Source organism: Dromiciops gliroides, chromosome 2 (assembly GCF_019393635.1).
Source record: "Dromiciops gliroides isolate mDroGli1 chromosome 2, mDroGli1.pri, whole genome shotgun sequence".
In the NCBI taxonomy this organism is placed as follows: domain Eukaryota; kingdom Metazoa; phylum Chordata; class Mammalia; order Microbiotheria; family Microbiotheriidae; genus Dromiciops; species Dromiciops gliroides.
In genome coordinates, this window is record NC_057862.1 from 679,307,964 (window position 1) to 679,335,681 (window position 27,718).

At 42.6% G+C, this 27,718-nt stretch overlaps 1 protein-coding gene across 1 annotated transcript; it reads left to right on the forward strand.

The window, feature by feature from the left end:
* Positions 1–1,653: 1,653 nt before the first annotated feature.
* LOC122740364 (C-type lectin domain family 4 member K-like) lies at positions 1,654–27,177 on the forward strand. Its single transcript, XM_043982468.1, has 7 exons — positions 1,654–1,667; positions 4,852–5,216; positions 11,577–11,663; positions 17,325–17,399; positions 17,788–17,939; positions 22,555–22,670; positions 23,830–27,177. The coding sequence occupies exons 2-7, from the start codon at positions 5,153–5,155 to the stop codon at positions 23,984–23,986; spliced, it is 651 nt and encodes a 216-aa protein (XP_043838403.1). The 5' UTR covers positions 1,654–1,667; positions 4,852–5,152; the 3' UTR covers positions 23,987–27,177.
* Positions 27,178–27,718: the final 541 nt, after the last annotated feature.

The window sequence follows — 27,718 nt, forward strand, 5'->3', positions numbered from 1 at the left end:
CCCCCTGAATGATCACCCAGTTTACTCACCAACCTGGGTCTGTGTACACGTTGCAAATCAATCCGGATACTCCTTCTTACTTCAGCTGGCACTTCTGTGTCTGGTTGGCTTTTAAGTCTCTCTCTCTCTCTCTCTCTCTCTCTCTTTTTCTCCGGGCATGGATGCTGAGAAGCCTCACCAAGAGCCAGACCCCTGAACCTGCTGAACTCAGCAGGGACGTCCTTGTTGGGAAGGACAGGCTCCTGAGAGTCTACAAAGATCCTCAAAAAGGTCCCGGACGTGCCCCCATCTGTTTGGTACAAACTGCTTCAGTTTATCCAAATAACTCAAGGAGACCACCAAGTCAAGCAGAGACAGATTTATTACATCCTCATGAGGATGGGCAAAACCCAATTACACATTGAAGTCTTGCAAAGATATGCCCAATCCTCTAGGTTTTTATAGTAATCTTGAAAAGGAGTCCCCACATACACCTAGGGTGGATGAGCTCACAATCTAACATCCAATCCTGTCTCACCCAAGATGCGTACCCAGCTCGTGATCCATGTATGGAGACATGTCCAAGAGCAAAGGGGAGAAGGGGAAGAAGTACAAGTCTGAGGAATGTCAAAGAAAGAGGGAGGCAGAAATCACTCCCTTATTTGCCATGACAGGGACTGGGATTCTGACATGTGAGAGGGGAGTTTTTTATTACAGGCCATAAACTAATGTGTAGCTGGCATGTGGGAACTAAGCAAAAGTAAAGTAAATAGTGCTAATTGGTAGAACTGTGACAAGTAATAAAACTTACTGGGGGACTGGATATCTCCCAGACCCCATCCCCAAAGTTTACAGAACTGTCCCAAGTCCATTATCTCAACAATAAAACTTAAAGGAGACAGTGAGAATTTGACAAGCAATTAACAAGAGGCTTGCTATTGGGGGGGTGGGGGCGGGGCTACGTATCCTTCATACTCCATCCTCAGAGTTTAATCTGACTCAAATCCATAATTGTCCCACACAATGGGAAAAAGTAAAGGTAAATAAGAGTGGAAATAGGAGGCTAAAATTAGAAAAAAGGTACTTAGGAGATAGTTAGCAGCTAACTTAAAACTTAAAGGGACAGCACATCGGAAATAGAGGATAATTTCTTACCCAACTAGAAGATCAGCAGATTAGGGTTCAGCTTTCCTCTTTGTGGTCCACCATCTACGAAGCTTAAAAATTCTAACTGTGCTGTCTAAAAATCTAATGAGTGGTCGCCTTAAATTAGAAATGTGTAGCACCCATTTTTGGGCATTAAGTATTTATGAAAGTATATTAGGGGTTAATAAAGAGAACACGTGGAGAAAGAAAGAAAAGACCCTAGCTCCCTGTACCTGCTGCTGCTCCTGTCCTGACCTCCAAAGGACAGCCCTTATCCCCCCTTCTCTCAAGCAGAAGCCCTCTTCGGGCCTGCCCAGGTGTGGGTCCCTACACACACAACTCCAAGCTAATTGGCTGATAGCATTGATAGACAAGATTTACAGGTGGTAGCTTCCAGATGCTTAGTCACATGTTTTTGTTTTTTTTCAGGGGGCATTGCCCTGGTTCTCACAATGACCCTCTCAGCAGGTTGGTGGTGCTTTGATTCTTACAACTAGATTTGAACGTGGGTTCAGATCATAGCACTGTGCTTGCTACCTGGGGTAAGTCATTTCCCCTTTGGGGGAGAGGGAACATTTCCTGTAATAGGAAATGAGAAGATTGGGTCAGATGACTTCTAAGGTCCTTTCAAACTCTAACTCAATGATGCCATGTTCCTTCTACAGGAACCTGTGACCTAGTCATTGCCCCATCCCTATTTCTCAGAATGAGGAAACAGCTTCTGAGGAAGTGGAGGGACTTCCTAGGGGCCACAGAGCTAAGGAAGGTAACAGGACTAGGGCATAAGCTCCTAGCTTGCTGTTGTTTCTAGGACAAGATACTGATGCAGGTCAGACCAGAAGTTTCTCTTGTCTCCCAACCCAGAGCATTCTAAAGAACACAGTGCCAAGTCCCAAGGGTAAGGCTTCATAAAATCATCCCATCAGAGCTGGAAAGGAACTTAGAGATCACCTAGTCCAAACTCCTCATTTTACAGAGAAGGAAACCGAGGCCTATGGAAATGGAAAGACTTGCCCTAGGCCAGATGGGAAAGAAGTGGCAGAGCTAGGATTTGAACCCCAATGCTTTAACTGAAAATTCAATGGTCATTCAATTGCCCTGTGCTGTCTAAGCCAAGAGTGATGGTCAGCGCAACAGATAAAAGAGAAAACCTTACCTTTGGGATGTGGGATTTGGGAAACAACACCAAAGTACAAGATGGTATGACTACATATTAGCCCATGTGAGAAACATCTGGGAGTTTCAGTGAACTGCAAGTAAAAAAAAAATCCTAAGTGTAATATGAAAGCAAAAAAAAAAAAAGTTAACACAATTTCAAGATGCATGAAGAAAAGGGTTACATGGGGAACAAAGGGTGTCACCTAGACCGTTAAAGAGTTAGCATGGTCATCTGGGTATTTTTGGAATGGTTCTTCTTGTTGTTTGCCCTTTATTTTCAAAGAGGACCATGACATCAGGAAGTGAAGTCATGACTTGCAATGAATTGAATTTAAGTGAGGAAGGGCTAATGCCATATGTGTGTGTATGTGTATGTGTATGTGCGTGTGCATGTGTGTATGTGTATGTGTGTGTATGTGTATATGTGCACATGTATATATAGTATTAACTTATAACATTATATATGTACATATCTATGTGTGTATATATATACATACACAAATATGTATATATGTATGTGTGTGTATACACACATGTATAGCATTAACTTAAAAGGCCAAGGTCTCTCACTACATCCCAGGCCATCTCCAGTTGTCTGGAGTGGGAGACCTTGGCCTTTTAAGCTAATGCCTTAATTAAAGACAAACAATAACTAACATTCAGTGAGTAAGAGCTACCCCACTGGGGACCCAACTGGCTGGCTCCACTTGGGCAATGCACCTCCTTCCTTTCTTTCCTTTTTTCCTTCCTCCTTTCTTTCCTTCTTTCCTTCTTTCTTTCTTTCTTTCTTTCTTTCTTTCTTTCTTTCTTTCTTTCTTTCTTTCTTTCTTTCTTTCTTTCTTTCTTTCTTTCTTTCTTTCTTCCTTCCTTCCTTCCTTCCTTCCTTCCTTCCTTCCTTCCTTCCTTCCTTCCTTCCTTCTCTCCCTCTTTCTTTTTTGGGAATCATACACTGATCTTCAGGTACTCTACCCAAAGGAATATAAATTTGTCTGCAGAAATCTCCCAAGATTTCTTTGGGTTTAACTGCAAGATGTCTTCTAAGGGACCACTCCTTAAACCTAAATAACTCTGGCCCTCCTTGATTGGCCAACAATATGTCCCAGGGCAGAGCTCATTTTGTCATTGTTTGGCCTCTTGATGGCTCAGAGTGGGTTGAAATAGCAATTGAATTTCTTTTGAATGATCAGTGATACTTATTACCCTACTGCCTGAGAGCCAGGCATGGCTCTGTGTTACTTTCATTCCTCCTCCAGGATTCTCTGGTACTTAAAGGGTTTGGGAGGAATTAATTCTCTCTGCCATTGAATAAAGCCCCTGCCAGATATATTCCCTCAATTTTAAGGGTCCCCTAGATTCCAGTTAACAGTAAGATTCACTTTATTTATTTATTTTTATTTTTTATTTTTGCAGGGCAATAAGGGTTAAGTGACTTGCCCAGGGTCACACAGCTAGTAAGTGTCAAGTGTCTGAGGCCAGATTTGAACTCGGGTCCTCCTGAATCCAGGGCTGGTGCTTTATCCACTGAGCCATCTAGCTGTCCCCAAGATTAACTTTAACAAAGGAATACTTACTTCAAAGATAAAAGAACAAACATACAAACATTCCCTTCAATATAAGGGAGCATAATCCCTTCCTTATACCACTACTGCCTCTTGGGAGGGAAGGAAGATTAGGTTCATGGCTTAATTCAATTCCTATGTAGCATGGTTCCACCAAATGCCAAGGTCAAAAACTCCCAAGGCTTGTATCCCAGGCCCCTGGCTTCTCAGCTTAGAAGCAACATCTGGCCTGATATCCAGGACTCCAAAGTTGCTGTGGCCTGAGCTCCTGGGTCATCTGCTCCTGGAACTCAAAAGCACAAATAAACAGAAACTTCAAGCCTATTTCTTGGGGTCACAGGATCTAAAGGTGGAGGGAAAGCTATCCCTTCATCCCTACTCATCTTAGTTCATGGGGCACATTTTGTGGTCAAATAGAGCCTTCTCTCCTTGGATGGTGAAAGAGAGAGACAGAAAGGGGGAGAGAATGAGACAGAAAGAAACAGAGAGACCTACAAAGAGAGTCAGAGAGACAAAAATGAGAGAGAGAGAGAGAGAGAGAGAGAGAGAGAGAGAGAGAGAGAGAGAGAGAGAGAGAGAGAGAGAGAGAGAGAGAGAGACTGTGACTGTTCTTGTCTGGTAGTTTTAAAAGATGCAGCTAATGGGAAGAAGCTACTCCCAGCCATGTGGTTGGAGAACACAGAATGTTTCCCAGAAGCAGATCCCTACCACCATCTGGGTGCGTGTTCAGCAAAGCCCCATCACGACAATACTGATGCCACATTTCTGTGGAATCTTTAAGGTTTACAAGGTATTTCCCCCACATCATCCCTGTGAAGCAGACAGTGGCACTATTTTTATTCCCATTTCTCCAGTGAGGATGTTGAAACTCAGAGAGCTTAAGTGATGTACTCATGGTTACAAGGCACGGTTACAGGGCACAAGCCCCAACTTCACTCCAGATATCCTGACTTATCTTCCCAGCATGTCCCAATACTTACCATTCCTATTCCATTTCCCCCTTTATTAGGAAGAAAGAAGGTGTTGGAGAAGGAAGGAAGAGAAGCGGAGGGGAATCACATCAGAGAGCTCCTGAATCAGGGAAAGAGGAAGGGGAACAGGGAGGATCAGCCACTCTCTGGTACTACCTACCCTTGGATCACCATCATGACTGTTGGAGGAGTAAGGGGGAGGAAGTAGTGGAGCCAGACATCTGAATCTGTCTCTTCCTCTTGCATTGCTCCGATGATGAGAAGGGCACTGCTTTCTCAAGTAGGACCCAGAGCTGGGAAGGGATCCCACTGGCCAGGCTGCTCTTGAAGAGAAGCAGGATGGACCAATGGAAAATCTCTGAAAATGTGACCCAGAAAAATAAGCCACATCCAACTGAAAAGGGTAAGGTGTTGGGGAGTCCTTGAACTGGGTGGAGAAGAGGACAAGTCTCCAGAAATTCAGGATTACCATTCCAGGGCTGATGACCCTTAGAGCTCATTGAGCTCAACCCACTCAGATGAGTAAATTGAGTCTCAGAAAGGTTAACCAGGGCTGATAAGTGATTGGTGGGGGGTTCCAATTCAGGTGGTCCAGATTCCAATTCAGGCATACTCTTTACAAGGCTGACTGGTCCATGGATTAACTCTCTTGTGATGGGTGAAGGCTACTTGGGGAGCCAGAAGGCTGGCAGTGGGGTGGGGTGAAACAATAGAAAAGGGGCTGAATGTTGGTAGTCTGATGTAGAAAAGTCCCCTTTCTCTCTGATCACCCCCATTCTACCCAAGGTACACCTTGTGTCCTGAACCTGGAGCAGAGGAAAGAAGAGCTTGAGCCTGTATCTTGAAGCAATTTACATTCTAACAAAGGAGGCAAGATAAATAGAATCAATGTTCCAGGAAGCCTCAGGGTATCATGGAGAGTCCTAAACTGGGAGTGAGGGGATCTGACTTCTATTTCCAAGCTCAGTCAGTGACCTCCAGGGAGTGGGTAATGGACTGGAGGATCTGTAAGCTCCCCTCTCACTGTAGCATCCAATGATTCTGTGACTAGAAGATTTCTGGGACTATTGTCAGACCACATCATTACACCGATAACTGATAACCGGCATTTATATAACGTGTTAAGGTTTGCAAACCCTTGTACAAATTTTATCTCAGTTTTACCTCACAACAACTCTAGGTTGAGGAAATTGAGGCACACAGCTGATAAGTGATCCGAAGGTTACACAGCGAGTAAGTGTCTCAGGCTGGATTTGAATTCAGGTCTTCCTTACTCAGAGTCCAGGGCTCTATCCACTACTCCATCCAGCCCCCCATCACACCTGGAGTATCAGGCTAGGTTTTTGACTCAAACATTTAGGAAAGACAATGATTAGTTGGGAGTGCCCACAAGAGGGGAATCAGAATAAGGAAGGGCCTTGAGTTTATATATAGGAGGATCAGGTGAAGAAACTGGGCATGTTTATCCTGGTAAAGAGAAGCCCTGGGGAGAGAAGGGGGCATGATGGCCATGTTTAATTGAGTTTGAAGGGATGACATCTGGACAAAGGGTTAGACTTGTTCTCTTCAGACCCAGAACCAGGAGCAATGTGAATTCTCTGCCTTCTATGCCATGCTATCCTTTGAGGGTGGGGGCGAATACCATGGGTAGGGAGGGATCCCACTCTAGCTGAGACCCAACTCCCCCCTGGGGGGTTTGCTTGTGCCTGGCACTAGGGGTCCCCATGTAAGAGAGGAAGGGGGGGGATGGGTAATAGAATGCAGAGGGGGAGAGAGAAAGCCCTGGTGGGGGTGGGGGTGGGCCTGGGTGGGCTCCAATGCTTGCCACCTTTGTCACTCAAGACAAGTCAGATCCTCCCTGAACACTGAAACCTCCCCTCTTCACTTCTAGTGTGTACACTTGACTGTCTGGTTTTCCTCTCCTCCCCACCATAACCACTGGTTACTTTCTCCTTCCTGCCCTCAAAGTTCCTGTAATTTCTATTTCGGTAGCCAGTCCCTCCATCTTTCTCAAGATTGGGGCCAGATTCCCAGTTCCTCTTGTTACTTCCTCCATCTTTTGAAGTTTCTTAATTCTGTAGTTACTCTATAGGCTGCAGAGCCTGGCTTCCGACTGGCTTCTGACCTCTTCATAACACCAAGACTACTCTCTCCAAAGTTACCAGTCATTGCTTGGCTGCCAAATCCAGTGACCTCTGTCCTCATTCCCTTTGACCTCCCTGCAGCCTCTGACCCTTCTTATTGACCCCCCTAGGTTTCCTTGATGCTACACTATCCTGGTTCTCCTCCTACCTGTCTGACCTCTGCTCAGTCTCCTCTGATGGATCTTCTTCTGGGTCATGCCCACTAATTGTGGGTGTCCCTTAAGGCTTTGTCATGGGCTCTCTTCCCCCTTGATGCCGTTTCACTTGGTAATTTTTCAATTATTATCTCTATGCTGATGATTCCCAAGTCTACAGTTATCCCTCCTAAATTGGAGGTTACAGATGTGGCATGCCCATGATCTGGAAAATCAAGGTAAAAGTTTTGGCTTTCTCTTTGAAATTTAAACAACAAAAACAACCCAAGATAAGAGAAACTCAAGGTGCAAAGATCACTGTGAGATCATTGCGACATGTCACATTAGAGATCAAAAACACACTTGGTGTCCCCAAACCAGTGCATAGAACTGCAGTTCTTTTACTACAAATTGAAATTTTTTTGGTGGAGAAATGAGGGTTAAGTGACTTTCCCAAGGTCACACGGCTAGAGTCAAGTGTCTGAAGTCAGATTTGAACTCAGGTCCCCCTGAATCCAGGGCTGATGCTTTATCCACTGTGCCACCTAGCTGCCCCCTACAAATTGAATTTTAAGGGGAAGAATTGTGTAGCTTGTTTCATTGGATATTAAACAATAAAACATACTGTAAGGTAATATACATAACAGGATATACATTTTATGCATTTATAAGTTACTAAACTTTTAAAGATATATTTATATTTCTAGCCTTAGTTGTCTGCTGCAACTCATCTATCCCCCTAAACCCTTCTCCTTCCTGCCTTCTACCATTTTCCCGGTCCCTCGGGCTCCCAACCTGGACTCCTCAGTATCTCTCTCTCACTCCACTGCCCCTCCCCAAAGCTGTCGAATTCAGCTCCGCAACACCTCTTGAATACATCCCCTTCTCTCCTCTGAAACTGCCTCCCACCCTCATACAGGTCCTCATTACTATCCTCCTAGTGGGTCTGCCAGCCTCCAGTTTCTCCCCACTCTTGTCCATCTTCTATTCAGCCATCAAAGTAAGCCTACTAAAGCACAGGTCCACCATGCCATCCCCCTCCCCCTCCCCATTCAATCAATTCCAGAGGATTTCCTCAAGAGAGAAATAAGTTTTTTACCATATAATGATCAAGTATACTTGGCCCATTCATCTATTTTTTTCATCCACAACCATATTACAAGTATATATCCCAAACTATTAATCCCTAGTGCTAGACAGATCACATTTTCGTCCTTTCTTTTGAATCTCTTGTTCATTCTATTTATTACCATGGGGGCAGCTAGGTGGCGCAGTGGATAGAGCACTGGCCCTGGAGTCAGAAGTACATGAGTTCAAATCCGGCCTCAGACACTTAACACTTACTAGCTGTGTGACCCTGGGCAAGTCACTTAACCCCAATTGCCTCACAAAAAAAAAAAAAAAAAAAGGCTACCGAATCTATTTATTACCATGCATTTCTGTTTAGACATTTTTGGCTGGTTTTCCTTTGGGAGAGATTATTTCCTGTCAACTCCTGTTCATTTCTTTTGCCATTATTCTTCTTGTACAATAATTAATATTGTCCGTTATCAGGTTTGTTGTGCTCATGTGGAAAGTCTTCCCTTTTCATTTTAAACCTCTCTTGATCATGGAGCAAATAGTTTTTGGGGGGGCAATGGGGGTTAAGTGACTTGCCCAGGGTCACACAGCTAGTAAGTGTCAAGTGTCTGAGGCCGGATTTGAACTCAGGTCCTCCTGACTCCAGGGCCAGTGCTCTATCCACTGCGCCACCTAGCTGCCTCCGAGAGATTTTTAAAAAATAGCCAACTTAGTAGCTCTCAGAATGGAGACACTGAGCACCCCTAGCCATCTCTTTCCCTTTGACGATTATTGGATGCTCCTTCATGCATGATTCTTCATGATGAGCACAAGCAATGACACCCCCCCCCCCGAGAAGATCCAGCTCTCCATCTCTACTGGAAAACCTTATACTTTTTATTTAGTTCCCCAAACCCAGAGATTTTTCTATTTCTGTTTCTTTCCTAACTCATATTCTCTCACCCTCCAACCTCAGGGTGGAAGTGAAAATTCCCCTCTGACTCCTCACTTCCTTTTTCTTGTTTTCCTTCTTGAAGCATTTCTCAAATCACAACACACCATGCTCCTTGATAACCTGGGAAATAGAGATCTTTTCTTTCAGTCCTTTCACTTCCGCTTCTGGGATGGAGAACCATTGGCACAGTGTACATGGGTAGGTAGTACATGGTGCCTGAAGGAATCCTCTGTAAGTAACAGCAAAACCTTCATGTGTGTGAAGCAAAGTCCAGGGTCCTTTGCCTTCTCTTTTGGTTTCACTGGCAATTAATTACATATCTTATCTGCTTCCTTCACGAATGCTCCGTACCAGGAGGTTCTTGTCCAAAGCTAATTTTTAAAGGGTGAACTCCTTGCCTTTATGATCACATAATCTGCTCAGACTTTAATTGGCTATTAGGACATTTTTGTCATGATCTAGTACAGACAGAAGCAAATGGGAGGCAATTAATAAATGAAAACCCAATGATTTAATTAAAGCTATCCACTCTTTTCTTCTTGAAGTTGCTCTCTAGATATCTCCTTGTACTTTCCTAATCACCAGGCTCTCCATCATCATGGAGTAGGCTGAAGGGGGAAGAGGTCAGATTTATTTAATAGAAACTAAACACAAACCACAAGCTGATATACCACTACGACATAAGCAAAACTAATAAAAAATGAAAAACAGAAATCAAATAATTAGAGTGATCAACATTTTCTATCTTCTTCCATAAGGTTTTCTATTCTTGGAGGGGGTGAGGATTAATTTATTCAGCAGACACAATCATGAAAAGAAGGAGGGAAGGATGGGAGAAAGGGAGGGAGAGGGGGAGGAAGGGAGAGAGGAAGGAAGGAAAGAAGGAAGGAAGGAGGAAAGGAGGGAGGAAAGGAAGGAAAGAAGGAAGGAAAAGAAAGAGGGAAATGGAGGGAGGGAGAGATGAAGGGAGAAAGGGAGGGAGGGAAGAAAAGAAGCATTTATTAAGCACTTACTATGCTAGGTGCTTTACAAATATTATCTTACTTGATCCTCTCAATGACCCTGTGAGGCTGGACCTGTTATTATTCCCAATTTACAGATGAAGTTTTGAAGTCATCAGACACACAATAGAGGATATGCATGGACCTCATGGTCTGGTAAAAGGGAGAGACAGAAATACAGGCTGCTAGAATGCACAATGATTTAGGAGAAGTGCATTCGAGAGGCAAGAGACAAAGTGGTATGTGAATTCTAATGGAGAAATGGTTCTCACTGTGATGTTTAAAAATCTAAATGTGTTGTCTAAAAAAATCTAATGTGTACTCGCCTTAAATTAGAAGCTTTAGCACCAGTCTTTGGGCATTAAGCATTTATTAAAGCATACCAGGTATTCACATGGAGTTCAGAAAGTGAAGAAAAGGCCTATCTAGCCTAGAGTTCCAGCCTAGTCGAGTTCTTCCTCAAGTCCTCTGCCAGGAGCCTGCTTCAATCACAAACTCTCCAGCAAACTGAGTGTGGAAGCTTTCTATAGGTCTGGAGCAGAGGCAGTCCTTACACACTGCTTCAAGCTGATTGATTAGCATCATCAAAATCCATTAGTTCACTGGACTTGAAGGTGGTCTCACATTGAGTTCAAAGTCCTTAGCTTTTGAGAACAATACCTTCTTAAGGGCCAGCCAGGTGTGGTTACAATCTAATTAACTTGAAGTAGGCTAATCAGCAGTCAATTACTCTCATTTACTTCAATCATTTTAGATTAATCTCCAGGTGAGCCTTTGAGTATCTGCCAAATCCCATTATTTTCTCACATCACCAACTGGACCAGATGGAACTGAGCAGGCTTCCTGGAGGAGGATGTGTGTGTGTGTGTGTGTGTGTGTGTGTGTGTGTGTGTGAATTTGTAGGGTACAGTGATCAGGCAGGTGATTTCAGGAAGACCTGAGTTCAAATCTGGCTTCAGCTACTTACTAACCTAATGACCCTGGGCAAATCACTTAATTCCTGTCTGCCTCAGTTTCCCCATCTGTAAAGTGGGGATAATAATAGCACCTCCCTCCCAGGGTTGTTGTGAGTGTCAAATGAGATATCTGTAAAGCACTTTGTGTGGTTCCTGGCACATAGTAGATTCTTAATCAATGCCTACTCCCTTCCTTTTCCCTCCATCCTGCAGAACTTATGGTACATTGGAAAGAGTAGCAGATTTGAGCTCCATTTCCAGGGGCAGATAGGAAGCACAGAGGACAGAGTATGGGGTTTGAGGTCAGAAAGACCTGAGTTTGGATCCTGCCTTGCACAGTTATTAGGGGTGTGATCCTTCATAATCGAGTCAACCTTTCTGGGCCTCAGTTTCTTCATCTGTAAAATGGGAGTTTAGATCAGGAGGCCCTTGAACCTTCTCTGTTCATGTACTCCAGCGACCAACGGAGAGGCCCTGCCTCCTAAGAACTCTTTCCTCTTCTCCTCTTGTCCAGCCTACAGGATCATCAAGGTCATCCACACCACCCTGGCTCTTCTGGCTCTCACCCTGGCCATCGCCCTGATAGTTATGACTCTTCTGCGTAAGTTCCCCCATTCAAAGGGCCCTGGGATGTCAATCTCCTTGTGGAGAGAAAACACCAGAGCCATCCCCGGGCGGGTGAAGGGTCTGGAGGCTCTACTCCAATCATGGGTTTGGGAGTGGAAGGGTTGGGGCAGCGAAGTAGGGGCAGGCATAGTGATGACCCCTCTTGAGCTTCTCTGGAAAGGAAAGGAATCAAAGGCAAAGGGATTCTAAAGAATCAATCAGTCAGTCTTTAGCTATCTCTCCTACAATGTGCTAGGGACTGTGCTAAGCACTAGGCGCATAAACTCACAGAAGGGAATCAGGCCCTGCCCTCAGGGTGCTGACAGTCTATCTGGAGAAATAGCATCCACACATAAGAATATACAAAAACAAACAAACAAAAATATGCAGAGGAATTGTAAAGTAAATTGTGGTTCACTGTGGCAGGGTTGGGGGGGGGAGGGTGCTAATAGCAGGGGAAGGGGAAGTGAGAGTCAGGAAAAATCCCCTGGGAAGAGGAAGGGGTGCTTGAGTTGAGCTTCTAAGGGAGCTACAGATTCTAAGAGGAAGGGATGAAGGCATACAGGTGGGCAATAGAGCATCCCATGCGTGAGGGACAGCGAGAGGGGCAGTTTGGCTGAGGGTTACCTGGGATTTGGCTGCCTGTCCAGAAAGACAACATGGTATCAGCAGCCCTGGGCTGGGGACGCAGTGATGCTCCATCAAGAGTTTCAGAAAGAACTAGACTTGGGTCTTGACTCTGGAGCCCCCTTGCTATGTGACCATGGGCCCTAAAGAACCAAACCAATATGTCCTTTTCTTATCAGTAAAAGGAAGATAGTATTGTCACATAATTCAAATGAAATAATGTCGCAGAAGTCATTCAATATCAGCAGTGAACTGAGGGTTATGAAGATCATCAAAGGTCTGTTCCCATCCTATATCTCATGATCTGACTTCCCGGGCAGCCAGGCAGCCAAGTGGGCTTTGGGTGAGGAAGACCTGGGTTCAAATCCTACCTTAGACACTTATTGGTTGTGTGGCCCTGAACAAATCACTTAAAGGCTTTCTGCCTCAGTTTCTCCATCTGTAAACTGAGGATAATGGTAACATTTACCTCACTAGGTTATTGTGAGGATAAAAGGAGATAACATATGTGAAGTGGTTTGTAAACCTTAAAGTGCTAATTGGTGTTAGGCATTATCATTATTATGTCTATCCTTTCATTTTATGGGTTAGGAAATAGCCCCTGGGAGGTTGGGTGGGTTCTCAAGGTCACACAGATGGAAAGTAGCATCATCAGAACAACTAGCAGTCCATTCAGGAAGACCTGAATCCAACCTCAGATACTTATTGGCTGAATGACCCAGGCAAGCCACTTAACTCTGCCTCAGTTTCCTCCACTGTAAAATGGGGATAATAATAGCACCTACTTTCCGGGGTTGTTGCAAAATTCAAATGGGATAGTAGTTGTAAAGCACTTAGCATGGAGCATAGTAAATACTATGTAAACATTAGGTATCGTTTTTGTGTCCATTCTAATACACTTTGATATGCATAAAATATTATATACATGTGGTATTATTATTGGTCACAAGTTTTTTGCTCCTTTTGGGGGGGGGGTCCAGACCTACAATCTTTTTTTTTTTTTTGGTGAGGCAATTGGGGTTAAGTGATGTGAAATTTAAAATTGGATATTAGATCATAAATCTCCCCTACTTAACTTTTCCCTTAATTTATCTCCCAGACTAGTAAATGGAAGAAGCTTCTGGTTTTCTAGATAGAGCCTTTATTGTATATAAGGTGTTGTTGATTAGAAGGATAGGAAAGTAGAAATACAGTAGAAATCGTCTTAAATCTAGGCTTAGTCTATATTTCTTATAAAAACTCACCAAACCAAAAAGGCCACCTTTGGAGTGAGGGAGACCGTCTGTGCCGCGCCGCCAGGAGTCCCGCCAAGCAGGCAAAAAAGGCCTACTCTCCTTCTCTCCACCCCAGAAGTCAAAAAACCCGGCAGGCAGTCTGACATGCGCAGCAGGCTGACTGTACCCGGCAGGCAGTCTGACATGCGCAGCAGGCGGACTGTTCATCTCCTCCCCAAAAGGGTGGTCCTTGAAAAACTGGCGTCTTTCAGTTATCCTAACCGACTGTTAAAAACTTTCATATTTTACCACATTTCCCCCCTTTGCTTCCTCAAGAAATGGAATGTTTCCTTGATGGAACAGTAAAAAGAATATAATAACTTTTGCTGACTAATAATATGCGAACAACAATACAGAAAAAGAAGAGAGGAAAGTTTTGTCCAGAGGGGCGATTTTTTTTCTTTCCTCATGAACCGACGCTTTGACATTAGTCTTGCAAAGGGAGAGCCTCTGCAGAGAGTACATGTTACAGATAGTATATAACAGAAAGGAGATAGTAAAAGCTAATAAAGCAAAACTGTCTTCTTGAAGTGGTAAGATGTCATCAGGAGGAAACTGGATTCTGGTCTGGAAAACTGGATTCTGGACTCTGGTCTGGATTCTGGACTCTGGACTCTGGTCTGGAAAGCTGGATTTCTTCTTTAACTGTTTGAATTGCTGTATATTTTTTTTTTTACTAAACCTTAGCATAGCATTTTGCAATCAGTAACACTTTTTACCACCATGTGTCTGGATCAAAGTCAAATTTAGTATGTGTTCATGACACCTGAAAATGTTATGGAAAGGTTATCATACCATATCTCATGGTTCCGAGACAGCCAGTGATTGTGCTAGGCCACAGGTGAATTCAACTGAGTGAGATAAAAAGATAAGTAAGTTCAGTTAAATTAGGTTAAATTAGGAGGGAGAGAGGATGAATACTGGACTGTGCCTAGTAATTGTGCTCTACATAGTCACCATCATAAGCAAACCATGGACTTATGTATACCTGTCTCTCCTTTTGTTGCACATATATTCTCTCCAGGGCCTGCATCAGAGTTCACAGCAAGTTAGTCTCTGAAATGATAAGTTTCCATATTTCTGAAATCTCATTAATTTCACCAAAGACAATATGATGGTAAAAATGTGTGCTATGCTGCATAACTGAGAATATATTAGTGATATATACAATAATTCCAAACCATACCCAGAGTATAATGACATATAAATAATAAATGAATGTAAATAGCTGATTATATTAGACATTGTTACATAATCTTCTTTTAGACATTATTACATAATCTTCTTTTAGCAAGTAGACCACATCATCTTATACATGAATTCTCTAGTATAACAGTAATAGATACTTAAAGTGGTGATTAATTCATCAAAAAGAAATAAGACTTCAATTAGCAAGATTCAATATTCAATAGCATATACTTAAAATGCCTTTGAAAAGTCACTTAGTTTACAAAATCGGGTTTTTAAAGAAAAGCAAAAGAAACAAAAGTAAAAAAACAAAAAAACAAAGCAAAACAGTTAAAGAAGAAATCCAGCTTTCCAGACCAGAGTCCAGAGTCCAGAATCCAGACCAGAGTCCAGAATCCAGTTTTCCAGACCAGAATCCAGTTTCCTCCTGATGACATCTTACCACTTCAAGAAGACAGTTTTGCTTTATTAGCTTTTACTATCTCCTTTCTGTTATATACTATCTGTAACATGTACTCTCTGCAGAGGCTCTCCCTTTGCAAGACTAATGTCAAAGCGTCGGTTCATGAGGAAAGAAAAAAAATCGCCCCTCTGGACAAAACTTTCCTCTCTTCTTTTTCTGTATTGTTGTTCGCATATTATTAGTCAGCAAAAGTTATTATATTCTTTTTACTGTTCCATCAAGGAAACATTCCATTTCTTGAGGAAGCAAAGGGGGGAAATGTGGTAAAATATGAAAGTTTTTAACAGTCGGTTAGGATAACTGAAAGACGCCAGTTTTTCAAGGACCACCCTTTTGGGGAGGAGATGAACAGTCCGCCTGCTGCGCATGTCAGACTGCCTGCCGGGTACAGTCAGCCTGCTGCGCATGTCAGACTGCCTGCCGGGTACAGTCCGCCTGCTGCGCATGTCAGACTGCCTGCCGGGTACAGTCCGCCTGCTGCGCATGTCAGACTGCCTGCCGGGTTTTTTGACTTCCAGGGTGGAGAGAAGGAGAGTAGGCCTTTTTTGCCTGCTTGGCGGGACTCCTGGCGGCGCGGCACAGACGGTCTCCCTCACTCCAAAGGTGGCCTTTTTGGTTTGGTGAGTTTTTATAAGAAATATAGACTAAGCCTAGATTTAAGACGATTTCTACTGTATTTCTACTTTCCTATCCTTCTAATCAACAACACCTTATATACAATAAAGGCTCTATCTAGAAAACCAGAAGCTTCTTCCATTTACTAGTCTGGGAGATAAATTAAGGGAAAAGTTAAGTAGGGGAGATTTATGATCTAATATCCAATTTTAAATTTCACAGTGACTTGCCCAGGGTCACACAGCTAGTAAGTGTTAAGTGTCTGAGGCCGGATTTGAACTCAGGTACTCCTGACTCCAGGGCCGGTGCTCTATCCACTGCGCCATCTAGCTGCCCCCAGACCTACAATCTTAACCGCATAGAGAGATTCCCATGAGGAAACTATGAAAGCTAACCAGTAATGATTCTGGACTTAAGATGAGAAGGCGTCTGCACTGGATGGCTTCTGGGTTCATTCTAGTTCAAGACCTATGGTCTTGGGCCAAGCAAAATGAAGGTTAAGTGACCTCACCAGGGTCACAAAGCTCCTGTGTGTCAGAAATGGGGCTTGCTCCACATCTGTTAACTCACTTTTATAGACCACAGAAAGGGGCCACTGCTGGCAGGTGTGTCCACCTTCCTCCTGAGCCTCAGCTGGCCAATCGTCAAGATTTCTGGGTATGCTTTTGGCAAGGCACCACTGGCCATACCCATGCTCCATGAGGAGATTTCTCCAAACGAAAGGCCCATGGCCTGTAAAAACTCAATCTAGTTCGATGGGAACTGAGGCTATTGATCAGTGAATCCCATGACTCCCAGTGACTCCCTCTTAGTTTAAAATATATTCACTTTTCAGCAGCCAGGTGGTGCAATGGATAGAGCACCAATCCTGAAGTCAGGATGATCTGGGTTCAAATCCTGCTCCTGACATGTACTAGCTATGTGACCCTGGGCAAGTCACTTAACTCCTATTGCCTCTCCCCCCCCTCCCCCCGCAAAAAAATAAAACATATTCACCCCTTACCTCCACAGCTTCCTGAGATTCAGCTTGAATATCATCTCTGACAAGAGGGCCACTCTCCAGAAATTCCTTTCTATTTTCCTTTATAATTTTCGTATTTAATTAGAATTATAGATTAAGAGCAGGAAGGGACCTTAGACATCATCTAGTTAGACCACCTCCCCTTACAAATGAAGAAACTGGGACCCCAGACTGATTGCATGACTTAGTGTGTCTATATGTGAGACACTGTGTCAGGTACTCAAGATACAGACAAAAATTAAATGGTCCCTGACTTTGAAGTGCTTGTGCCCTAATGGAGAGTAAGCAGTACCTAGATAAGGTGGCTGGTGGGGTAGACTGGAGAAAGTGCAGCATTGGGAGTGTTTGAATCCCAGCTCTGTATAATTTTGTCCAAGGCCACTTGGCCTAATCAAGGCTTCCTGAATTGACCCTCTGACAAATTGCCCTTTGGGGCTTTTCTCCTTCTCACCCCTTATGACCCTTTAGTCCAAGAACTTCGAGGGGAAAATGATCGACTTGAGAAGATCCAAGCCTCTAATGAAGTTCTGAGAGCAGAAAATAGTAAGTCCAACCCTCTACTCTTTCCGTTGCCCAAGCCCAGTCCCTCCATTACTCAAGATTCAGCATCACATGGGACAGTATTTAAGATATAGGCAGCTGGCTCCTCCTTTGCTGGCTTTGTCACTGTACCCCATCTTGGCTACTTCAGAAAGAGGAAAGGAGAGAAAAGTCCTTCTTTCCTAAGCCACCAAATGTTCTGCCTGTCTGAAACCCCAGGACCCCAGGGGGCTTCTGATCAGATGACAATAGGTAGACTCTGCCTCATGCTGACCAAGCTTTGGTCACTGTTCTGTTCTCAGGGCTCTTGAGAACCAGAAGGGCGGGCTTGACCTTGATAAGCTTGATGAGTCACTTACTCTCTTCATTCCTGATCCTCTTACTTCTCAAGAAAAACTCATGAAAGAAGTACCAGAGGTTTGGGTGGTCCACAATGGAAGTCTCTACTACTTTTCTTGTATGGACAAGTCCTGGGAAGATGCTGAGCAATACTGTGTGTCACTTGGCTCCCACCTGGTCTCAGTGACTTCAGTGGAAGAGCAGGTCAGTGCTACCCTTGGGGACCTTAGAGGTGGGAGGCAGAAATGTCAGTAAGTTGGGCGTCCATGGGTATATCACTGCCTCTCTCTCCTTGTGGCCTTAGATTTCAAGAGACAGAGACAGAGGCTCCCATTCATTTGAAAGAAATACCAGTTTTATTGAACACACAGAGAGGCAAAGCAGGATTAGAGAGGTGATACGGTACCACTGTCCTTTGCCCTGATCAGACCACATGTGGAGTATTGGGTTTGGTTCTGAATTTAGGAATCTCAATTTAGGAAGGGCATTAACAAACCGGAGAGTATCTGGATTGATTCCATGCAGAATCAAGTGAAGGAAGTCAGAATGTTTGACCTAACGGAGAGAAGACTTAGAGGGACATGATAACTGATGACAAAGGCTTTGATTTGTTCCTCATGGTGTTTTCTTGGCAAAGATACTGGAGTGATTTGTCATTTTCTTTTCCATGTGTTCCCATTTTACATATGAGGAACTGAGGCAAATAGGGATTAAGTGACTTGCCAGGGTCACATAGCTAGCATCTGAGGCCAGATTCAAACTCAGATCTTCTTGACTTCAGGCTTGTTTCTCTATCCACTGAACCACCCAATTGCTCCCTTTATCCAAATTGCTCAAATGCATATGTTGTTTTTTCATGTTTATCTTGACTCTTGTGTTTGTATTTCAAAGTTTCTACTCAGTTTGGGGCTTTTTGTCAGAAATGCTTAGAAGTATTTTATTTCACTAAAAAATCATTCTCCATTCTTCTCTCTTCAGAGGCAGTTGGAGCAAATATACTAAGAAATCCCCAAGGATGTTAGAAAGTCATAACCATTACCCACGAGCAAAAGTCATTAAATCTCCTTGATTCCCAGTTTCCATAGCTATAAAATGAGTTCATTAGTATTATCCCTGAAGGACAATATTCTAGTGTTCTGGGTAAAGTATTCTTGGTTGTAAACCTATATTTCTTGCCTTTTGCAATGCCATATTCCAAGTTCTTATTTATTTTAAGGTGGTAGATGTCAAAGCGTGTGTGTTACAGACTGGTTTCTCATTGTTTGAACTTTTTCTTTCTAGATGTTCGCAATGCTTTTCCCCCACTTTGAACTGGAAGCTCTAGATTTTGGTTATTATGTTCCTGTGAGTTTTAATTTTGGTATTTCTTTCAGGAATTGTATTCTTTCTATTTTCACTTTGCCTCCTGATTCTAATAAGCCTGGGTAGTTTTGATGGCTGGTTTCTTGAAATATGGTATCCAGGCTCTTTTTTGATTTGGAATTTTAGGTAATAGCAATTGATTGTTTTTTTCCACCTAGAATTGTTGCCCAAGTCAGTTTTTTATATGAGATGTTTTACGTTTTCTTCTATTTTTTCTTCTTTTGTCCTTGTCTTTAACATTTCTTGTTGTCACATGAAGTCATTAACTTTTGTTTGGTTCATTCTAATTTTCAAAGAGATTGTTACTTGGGTAAGGTTTTGCACTTCTTAACTTAGCTATTAATTCTGCACCCGTCTTTCCTTTAGAGTTCTCATTTATTTTCTCTTTCTTTCTTTCTTTCTTTCTTTCTTTCCTTCTTTCTTTCTTTCTTTCTTTCTTTCTTTCTTTCTTTCTTTCTTTCTTTCTTTCTTTCTTTCTTTCTTTCTTTCTTTCTTTCTTTCTTTCTTTCTTTCTTTCCTTCTTTCTTTCTTTCTTTCTTTCTTTCTTTCTTTCTTTCTTTCTTTCTTTCTTTCTTTCTTTCTTTCTTTCTTTCTTTCTTTCTTTCTTTCTTTCTTTCTTTCTTTCTTTCTTTCTTTCTTTCTTTCTTTCTTTCTTTCTTTCTTTCTTTCTTTCTTTTTTGGTGAGGCAATTGGGGTTGACTTGCCCAGGGTCACACAGCTAGTAAGCATAAAGTGTCTGAGGCCAGATTTGAACTCAGGTCCTCCTGAATCCAGGGCCAGTACTTTATCCACTACACCACCTAGCTGCCCTATTTTCTATTTCTTTCCTCTAAAACTGTCATTTGATTTACACAATCATTTTTTAACTTTTCCTTCACTTCATCTAGTCATTCTAGTTGACCTTGTGACCAACCTGTGTTTTTTTCTTGAGGCTTTGTTTTTAGATATGGTGAAGTTATTCTATTCTTCTGAGTTTGTGACTTGGATGTGCCTGGCTCTATAACTGTTATTTATCATATATATTCATGCAAACATATACCATTCCATATATTAATGCATGTACATGTGACATATACCAAACATGTTATATATCACATGTGTCATATACAGAATATATTTATTTTATGCCACATAAATGTACGCATGTGTACATGTATATTTTGTGTGCGTAGCACATGTACACATGTGTGCATGTGATGGAAAATGAGTCATGTGTATATATACACATACACACAAGACTCATTCTTCCATTATACACAACACATACACACATTACTCATTCTTCCATTATATTACAGGAATAATATAATATAGGAATAATATAGGAAATTATATATATTTATATACACACATTACTCATTTTTCATATATATATATGTGTGTGTGTGTATAGAAGAATACACACACACACACACACGTACACACATTGCTTATTCTTCCATTTTTATTTCCTGGATTGGGACTTTGTATTAGGTTCAGACTTTGAGCACTTCTGGAGGGAATGTTGGAGCTTTCTTTGGTCCTGATCTGTATTCTCTGGGAGAAGGGATACTGCTGCTTTCTCCCAGTATTATATTCTATGTTCTTCAAGAATATCAGAGGTAGCTGCAAACTTTCATAATGTCCTAAATTCTGTAATCTAAGGACTGTTCTAACTGCTTGTCTCCTAGTTTGGGCTTTGCAGGCACCAGAATCCAGGTTAGGTCTGGGTGACCCAACTGTAGCCTTTATCATGGTGGGAGTTCCAGTATATAGATCATGGTTCTAGCCCAAATCAGCTAGATGGAAGGCTCAGTTGCTTGACAACAACAGACTGTAAAGCTCACCTCTTATCCATATTCCATGACCTGGTTAATCAGCTACAGACATGAGTCTTGGTCTGTAGATTGAATTACAGATCTTGCTCATGAGTAGATACGACACAGCTCCCAGGTCACCTTTGTTGTTGCTTCCTACCCTTCTATACAGCTTCAGGTCCTAAGCCTTGTTTATCTTTGCCCTCAAGGAACTTGTAACTTATATTCTATTATAGGAAATAAAATGTATGCACGCATGCATGTATGTACTGTTAAATGTAAATATATATATATATATATATATATATATATATATATATATATATATATATATATATATATATATATATATATATATATATATATATATATATGTAATGTGCACACACAATCAGCACTTTGTGGCAGGGAGGAGTGTGACCTTAAAGAATCTCTACCTCTGATAGACCCTGGACAAGTCATTTAACCTGTGAGTGCCCTCAGGAAAACCTCTAAGCATACAAATTTCAGAGCAGGTGCCAATGCACATTTGTAGAAGGAGCTCCCACCTTGGGCACATCTATAAGCCTATTTTGCAAATTATGGTGTTGGAGAGGGTTAGAGAGCTGCCTAATATATTCAGAGATGAAGGGATTTGCTTCAAGGCCACAGGGCCAATATAGATACACATACATACACATGCACATACACACATATATGTATACATTCAGGAATGTACACTGAGGTTTTCCTGATTCTGAGACCAGCTCCTTTATCTATTCCACAATAGTTGTAAGTACAAAATACTTATACAAGAAATACAAGATAACTTTTTGGTAACATTGGGGAAATATTAATCTCTAAGATACCAGGAAAAGCTTCGTGTGCAAGATAACATGTGAGCTGATCTTTGAAAGAAGTAGGGGATTAATGACAGTGAAAAGGAAGTCCACATCAGGCATGGGGAATAATTTGTACAAAGATAGATGGAGGGCAGCTAGGTGACATGGTGGATGGCGCACTGGCCCTGGATTCAGGAGGACCTGAGTTCAAATCTGGCCTCAGACACTTAACACTTACTAGCTGTGTAACCCTGGGCAAGTCACTTAACCCTCATTGCCCTGCAAAAACAAAACAAAACAAAAAAAGCAGAGAGAGAGAGATTGAGAGAGAGAGACAGACAGACAGACAGAGAGAGACAGAGAGAGACAGAGAGAGAGAGATTGAGAGAGAGAGACAGAGACAGAGACAGAGACAGAGAGAGACAGAGAGAGAGAGAGAAAGAGAGAGAGAGAGAGAGAGAGAGAGAGAGAGAGAGAGAGAGAGAGAGAGAGAGAGAGAGAGAGAGAGAGAGAGAGAGATGGAAATCCCATAGAGATGGAAGATGCAGAGTTGTGTGTGCAGAACAGGAGGAAGACCAACTTCCCAGAGTCACGTAGTGAAGGAATATATTGTAAGGCTGGGAAAGCAGATGCTTGTAAAGGTCTTTTAATGCCAAACAAATGAATTCGTATGGGATCTGAGGCAATCTAGACAACGATGAATGGTGATGATCAGACTTGGGCTTTGGGAATCTCTACACATACCAATGACAAACCTAACAAACATGCATATCAAAGAGCCCATTTATGCAAAAACCTAGATGCCTGCCTCCTTACAAGCACCCTCTTCTCACTCCATAGCAATTTATTCTCAAAAAAACTAATGGCAATGACTATTGGATTGGATTGAATATCCGAAGGAGCTCAGACTGGAGCTGGGTTGATGGGACTCCTTATGATGAGGCCAAGAGCAAAGAGTGAGTCCAACCTGCCCCTCCCCCTCTTCCTCTGCTCCTCCTTTCCCCCAAGTGTCTCATGGAGACATTGAGAGCTTTCCCCAGGGAAAACCAAGGTGGATAAAAAAAGGACATTTCTTATGCCTATCCCTTCCTTTGGTGAGTATGTACGCTGTGTACATACATGCATGTGCACATATTGTGGTGTGTGTTGTTTGTGCATGTGTATTATGACATGTGTATATATGCTTGCATGTGCATGCACAGTATGTATCATGTTGTGTATGACAGGGTGTCTGTGTGTCTGTGCATGTGGCATGTAATGTGTGTGCAATGTTGTATTGTATGTGTGTCTGGTGTGTGCATGCATGTGATGTATCATTTATTCATATGTGTATGTGTGCGTATGTATGATGTGTGCATGTGCTTTGTGGAATGTGGCATGTGTGGTGTGTACATGTGTGTAAAAGCACATGTGTGTGATGTACATGTGGTATGTGCGTGTGTTATGTGTAGCCCCAGGATGCCCAGAGACGAGGGGAAGGCACAGTTCCCAGTTTGAGTGGGATACTTCTGGCAGAAGTTTGGGCAGAACGTAGGGCTGTCTGGGCTTTCTCTGGAAGGTTTGGAGGTAGAATGTTCCCAGAGCAGAGGTTTTTTGTTTGTTTGTTTGTTTGTTTTTGGTGAGGCAATTGGGGTTAAGTGACTTGCCCAGGGTCACACAGCTAGTAAGTGTTAAGTGTCTGAGGTCGGATTTGAACTCAGGTACTCCTGAATCCAGGGCCAGTGCTCTATCCACTTCGCCATCTAGCTGCCCCCAGAGCAGAGGTTTTTAAAAAATATTTTGGCCTCTATTTCAATATATTTGGTTTCCTTTGTAATTCTATGGATTTTATTTTGTGCACTTACAAATATGATTCTGAGGAATCCATGGGCTCTGGCAGTGACGTCTTCACTTCAGTCATTGATAAGCCAAATTGGAGCAAAATCTAGGCCAGACTTCTCTGCACCTTCTAGACTCCAGGGCCAAGTACAAACACAAGGGAGGGAGGCTCCTATTAATCTTTGGTGTGCACCTGGAAATAGAAAGGTAAATTCCTCTCTCTCTCTCTCTCTCTCTCTCTCTCTCTCTCTCTCTCTCTCTCTCTCTCTCTCTCTCTCTCTTTCTCTCTCTCTCCAGCTTTTGGGCATCTGGTGAGCCAAACAACAGTGAAAAAAATGAACAGTGTGTCCACTTTTCAAGGAACAGACTCAAAACATGGAATGACAATAAATGTTCCACAAGTTTCGGGTTCATCTGTAAATGGGATTGCAAATCATCTGGGTTGTGTCCTTGAATATGAAAGCAATCTCTGAGCTCTGCTGACACCAACATCTGAAGAACGGACACGGATGACAAACATTCTTCTATGTATCACCCACACCTACTCTATGGACTTCATTTTTTACTTCTTACTTAAAGCTGAGAATTCTGGGCCCAATCAGCTGGGCCAAGTGATGCCCCCAACCCATCAAACAGCTGCACAGCCTCCTTTTCATGCTGGGATGATGGCCCAGCCATGCCATCTACAATCATACCTCCATGGAACCTCCCCCCATACATATATATGCACACACATGTATGTGTACACAGATATGTACATAGACACATGTGTATGTGTGTGTATCTTCTTGATCTCCCAGACTTCCCAGCTCTACCTCTTGAGCTGGGAAGGAAATTCAGGGAGAGGGTCAGACATGGGACTCATAAACTGTCTTTGTCCCCTGGGTCTCGATGACTAGTTGTGCAAATTACAAGGTCTCAGCTCAGGATGCCCCTGAAATACTTAGCCCTCAAGGTTAGAATGAGTCTCCTCTCCCTGTCAATCAAACATTGATTACATTTCTACCCTATGCTGGGCTCTGTGCTCATTCATCACCGGGGATGCAAAGACTGAAGGGAAATAGACCTGCTTCATCCTAAAAGGAGGTGCAGCAAAAACAGGTTAAAATACATACCGCATAATTAGGCAATGAAGTGATACACTCATATACTGAGTCGCTAAATACAAGCTGTTTTTTGAGGAAGGTAAAGGGGATCAGGATGATTCTGTATAAAGATGAACCCATGGGAGCTGATGAAATCTCTGAGGATTTAAGAAGCTAGGAGAGACAACACTGGGCTGGAAGACTGGAGAGAACAGTGTCTGGTCCCACCAGAGATAGTGTGGTAAGCTAGACACAGCCCCAGGCTTTACATGAGAAAACAGGTTCAAGTCAGCTTTACCAATTGACCCAATGGTTTCATTTTTGGAGTCACTTGGCTTATCCACCATATTTTAACAGCTCTTCTAGGAACCCTACCCAGTGACATCCTTAGATAACAGATTTCATTAGAGCAGCTGTCAAAGTATTTGGGAATCTGGACAGAGCCTGATTTGATAGTCCCTGCTTTTACAGGAGGCAATATTACATGGTAGTTAACATGCTAGAAATCTGGGCTGGAGTCCCTCCCCAGAAACTTGCTAACTGTGGGACCCTGAGCACATCCAGCCTCAGCCTCAGTCTGCATATCTGTAAAATGGAGATAATCACACCTGCCACCTGTATAGCTCTTTATATCTTTTTTTTTTATCACTCCTGATTCCAATGGACAATTCTTGGTTCTCTCTAGAGGAATTAAGCAGTTTGAAAAGGATGGCCACAGGCTCCTTTATTCCCCTCTTCCTTTTGACTGTTCACAGCATGGAATTCATCTGCAGCTTCCTCATCTGATAGAAGGGAAATGAACACAGAGGAGAAAGGGGGGGGGGTCCCTAGGACCTCTGCAGTGGAAGCAACTTCATTGGCCTCTAGTCTATCCTGGTCCAGAATAGAGTTTCATGGCATCTCTCTGTAGGGTAGGGGCTGTGTTCTTGGAAACTGCACATGCATAGGTATGGCAACCTTACAAGGGACAATGGGGAAGCTCAGTGAACGTATAAAAGAACCATCTGTGATGACCCAGGTTCACCAAACTTTGTGATCCCATGGTTCTGAATCTTTATGTTCTTATCCTAGGATCCATCCAGAGACCAGCTCAGCACACAGGTTATTCCTTAATGTATAATTTCTGGTAATATTAAGGGGACATCTGCTTTTGTAGTCACTGATTTGTGTAGCATTTACAAATGAGAGCAGTGAGCCCTTCTTGGCAAAACTTCAGCACTTTTGCTGTCAACACCAAAGGGCTCATTTTTTTTAACTCATAAGAAAAGTGAAATAAAAAATAATGTAGCAGGTGAAATGGTCTGATGAGGGAAGGTGGCACAAGTATGACCATAGGAACAAGGAAGGGTTCAGAATAGCCACTGATGGGACCATGAGAGAGATCATATTATCATAGAGTTAGTGCTAGAAGACACCTCAGGGGCCATCCCATTCGAAGCCCTCATTTAAGGGATAGAATATCAGTGTAACTAAGTGGCAGGCCCAAAGTCAAACATGTATGACAAAACTGCAGCTAACCATTGGAGACAACTGCTCAGTGAAAGTCTGCATGAAATTAGAGAAATTAGTTTTTGAGTAAACCCTGGAATCAAAGGGAAACTTTAAACCAGTAAAGACAAGGGGAGTGACTAAAACAGCCTCTGGTGAGAGGTATGGTTTACTCAAATCAAATAACTTTCCCTGATGTGGTCAAAGAGTCAGCCAGTTGACTGCCAAACTCAGCACATCCCTTGTGAAGTTAACATGACATGTACTATTATCCCTAGCTTTTATTTTTACCATATGGGGAAACTGAGGCCTAGAGCTGGGAAGTGATAACACCGAATCATAGAATTTGAAAGTAAGAAAGGACCTAAATGGGCATCCAACCCAACCCATACATTAGAGGAATCCTATCTATCCCATGCCCAAGATCACACAGCTGGGATGTCCTAAAACTAGGATTTCAACCCGTGTCTGTTCATTTTAAGCAGAGGCATTCTCTCTACATTGTCTATGCCTGGGAGTCAGGAGACTTAAGAGCTGGTCTCAGCTGTGCTCACAACTCTCCATGTGGTTTTGGCCAAGTTATTTCTTCTTTCTGGGAATTAGTTCCTTCCTCTATTTTTTTTTATTTCAATTTTCTTTTGAGTTTTAAAAATGAGCCTTTTACGGTTACTAAGCATGGTGTTGAAGATTTGCGTAGAAAGAGCTGACTTATCTCCAGTTTTTAAAATGAGAGTCAGACTAGGTGATCTTGAAGTTCACTTTCAGCACCAAGATTGCAAACCTATCCCTCTATTACACGGACACATGTAATGGTCCGATGAGGGAAGGGAAGTCTGAGCCAAAGGATCCCTGGTCAGCATGGATCACAGAGCCACAGAATCTGAAAGCTTGAAGAAATCTCAGCCTCCATCTGTTCTAGTCCATACACCAAAGGAATCCCATCATAACACACTGGGAAGGGCGCAACTAGATGGCACAGTGGATAAAACACTGGCCCTGGATTCAGGAGGATCTGAGTTCAAATCTGGCCTCAGACACTTGACACTTACTAGCTGTGTGACCCTAGGCAAGTCACTTAACCCTCATTGCCCTGCAAAAATAGGAAAAGAAAAAAAAGAGAATAGTTAAGTCATTCACAGTTCTTCATCAAACAATATTGCTGTCTCTGTGCACAATGTTCTCTTGGTTCTGCTCACTTCACTATACATCAGTTCATACAAGTCTTTCCAGGCCTTTCTGAAATTATCCTGCTTGTCATTTCTTATAGCACAATAATATTCCATTATCATAATAAACCACAGTTTGTTTAGCCATTCCCCAATTGCTGGGCATTCCTTTGGTTACCAATTCTTAGCCACCACAAAAAGCTGATATAAATATTTTTGTATGAATAGGTCTTTTTCTCTTTTTAGGGATGTCTTTGGGATATAAACCTAGCAGTGGTATTGCTGGTTCAAAGGGTATGCACAATTCTATTCTGGCTGCCCTTCTTCAGACACTCTAGCTTAAAGCATGATTCCCAGGAATGAATAAAATACCCCAGATGGAGTGTATTTGGCAAAATCAGAATACATAGGACTACCACCTCCTCTTCCTGGAACCTCTACCCCTTT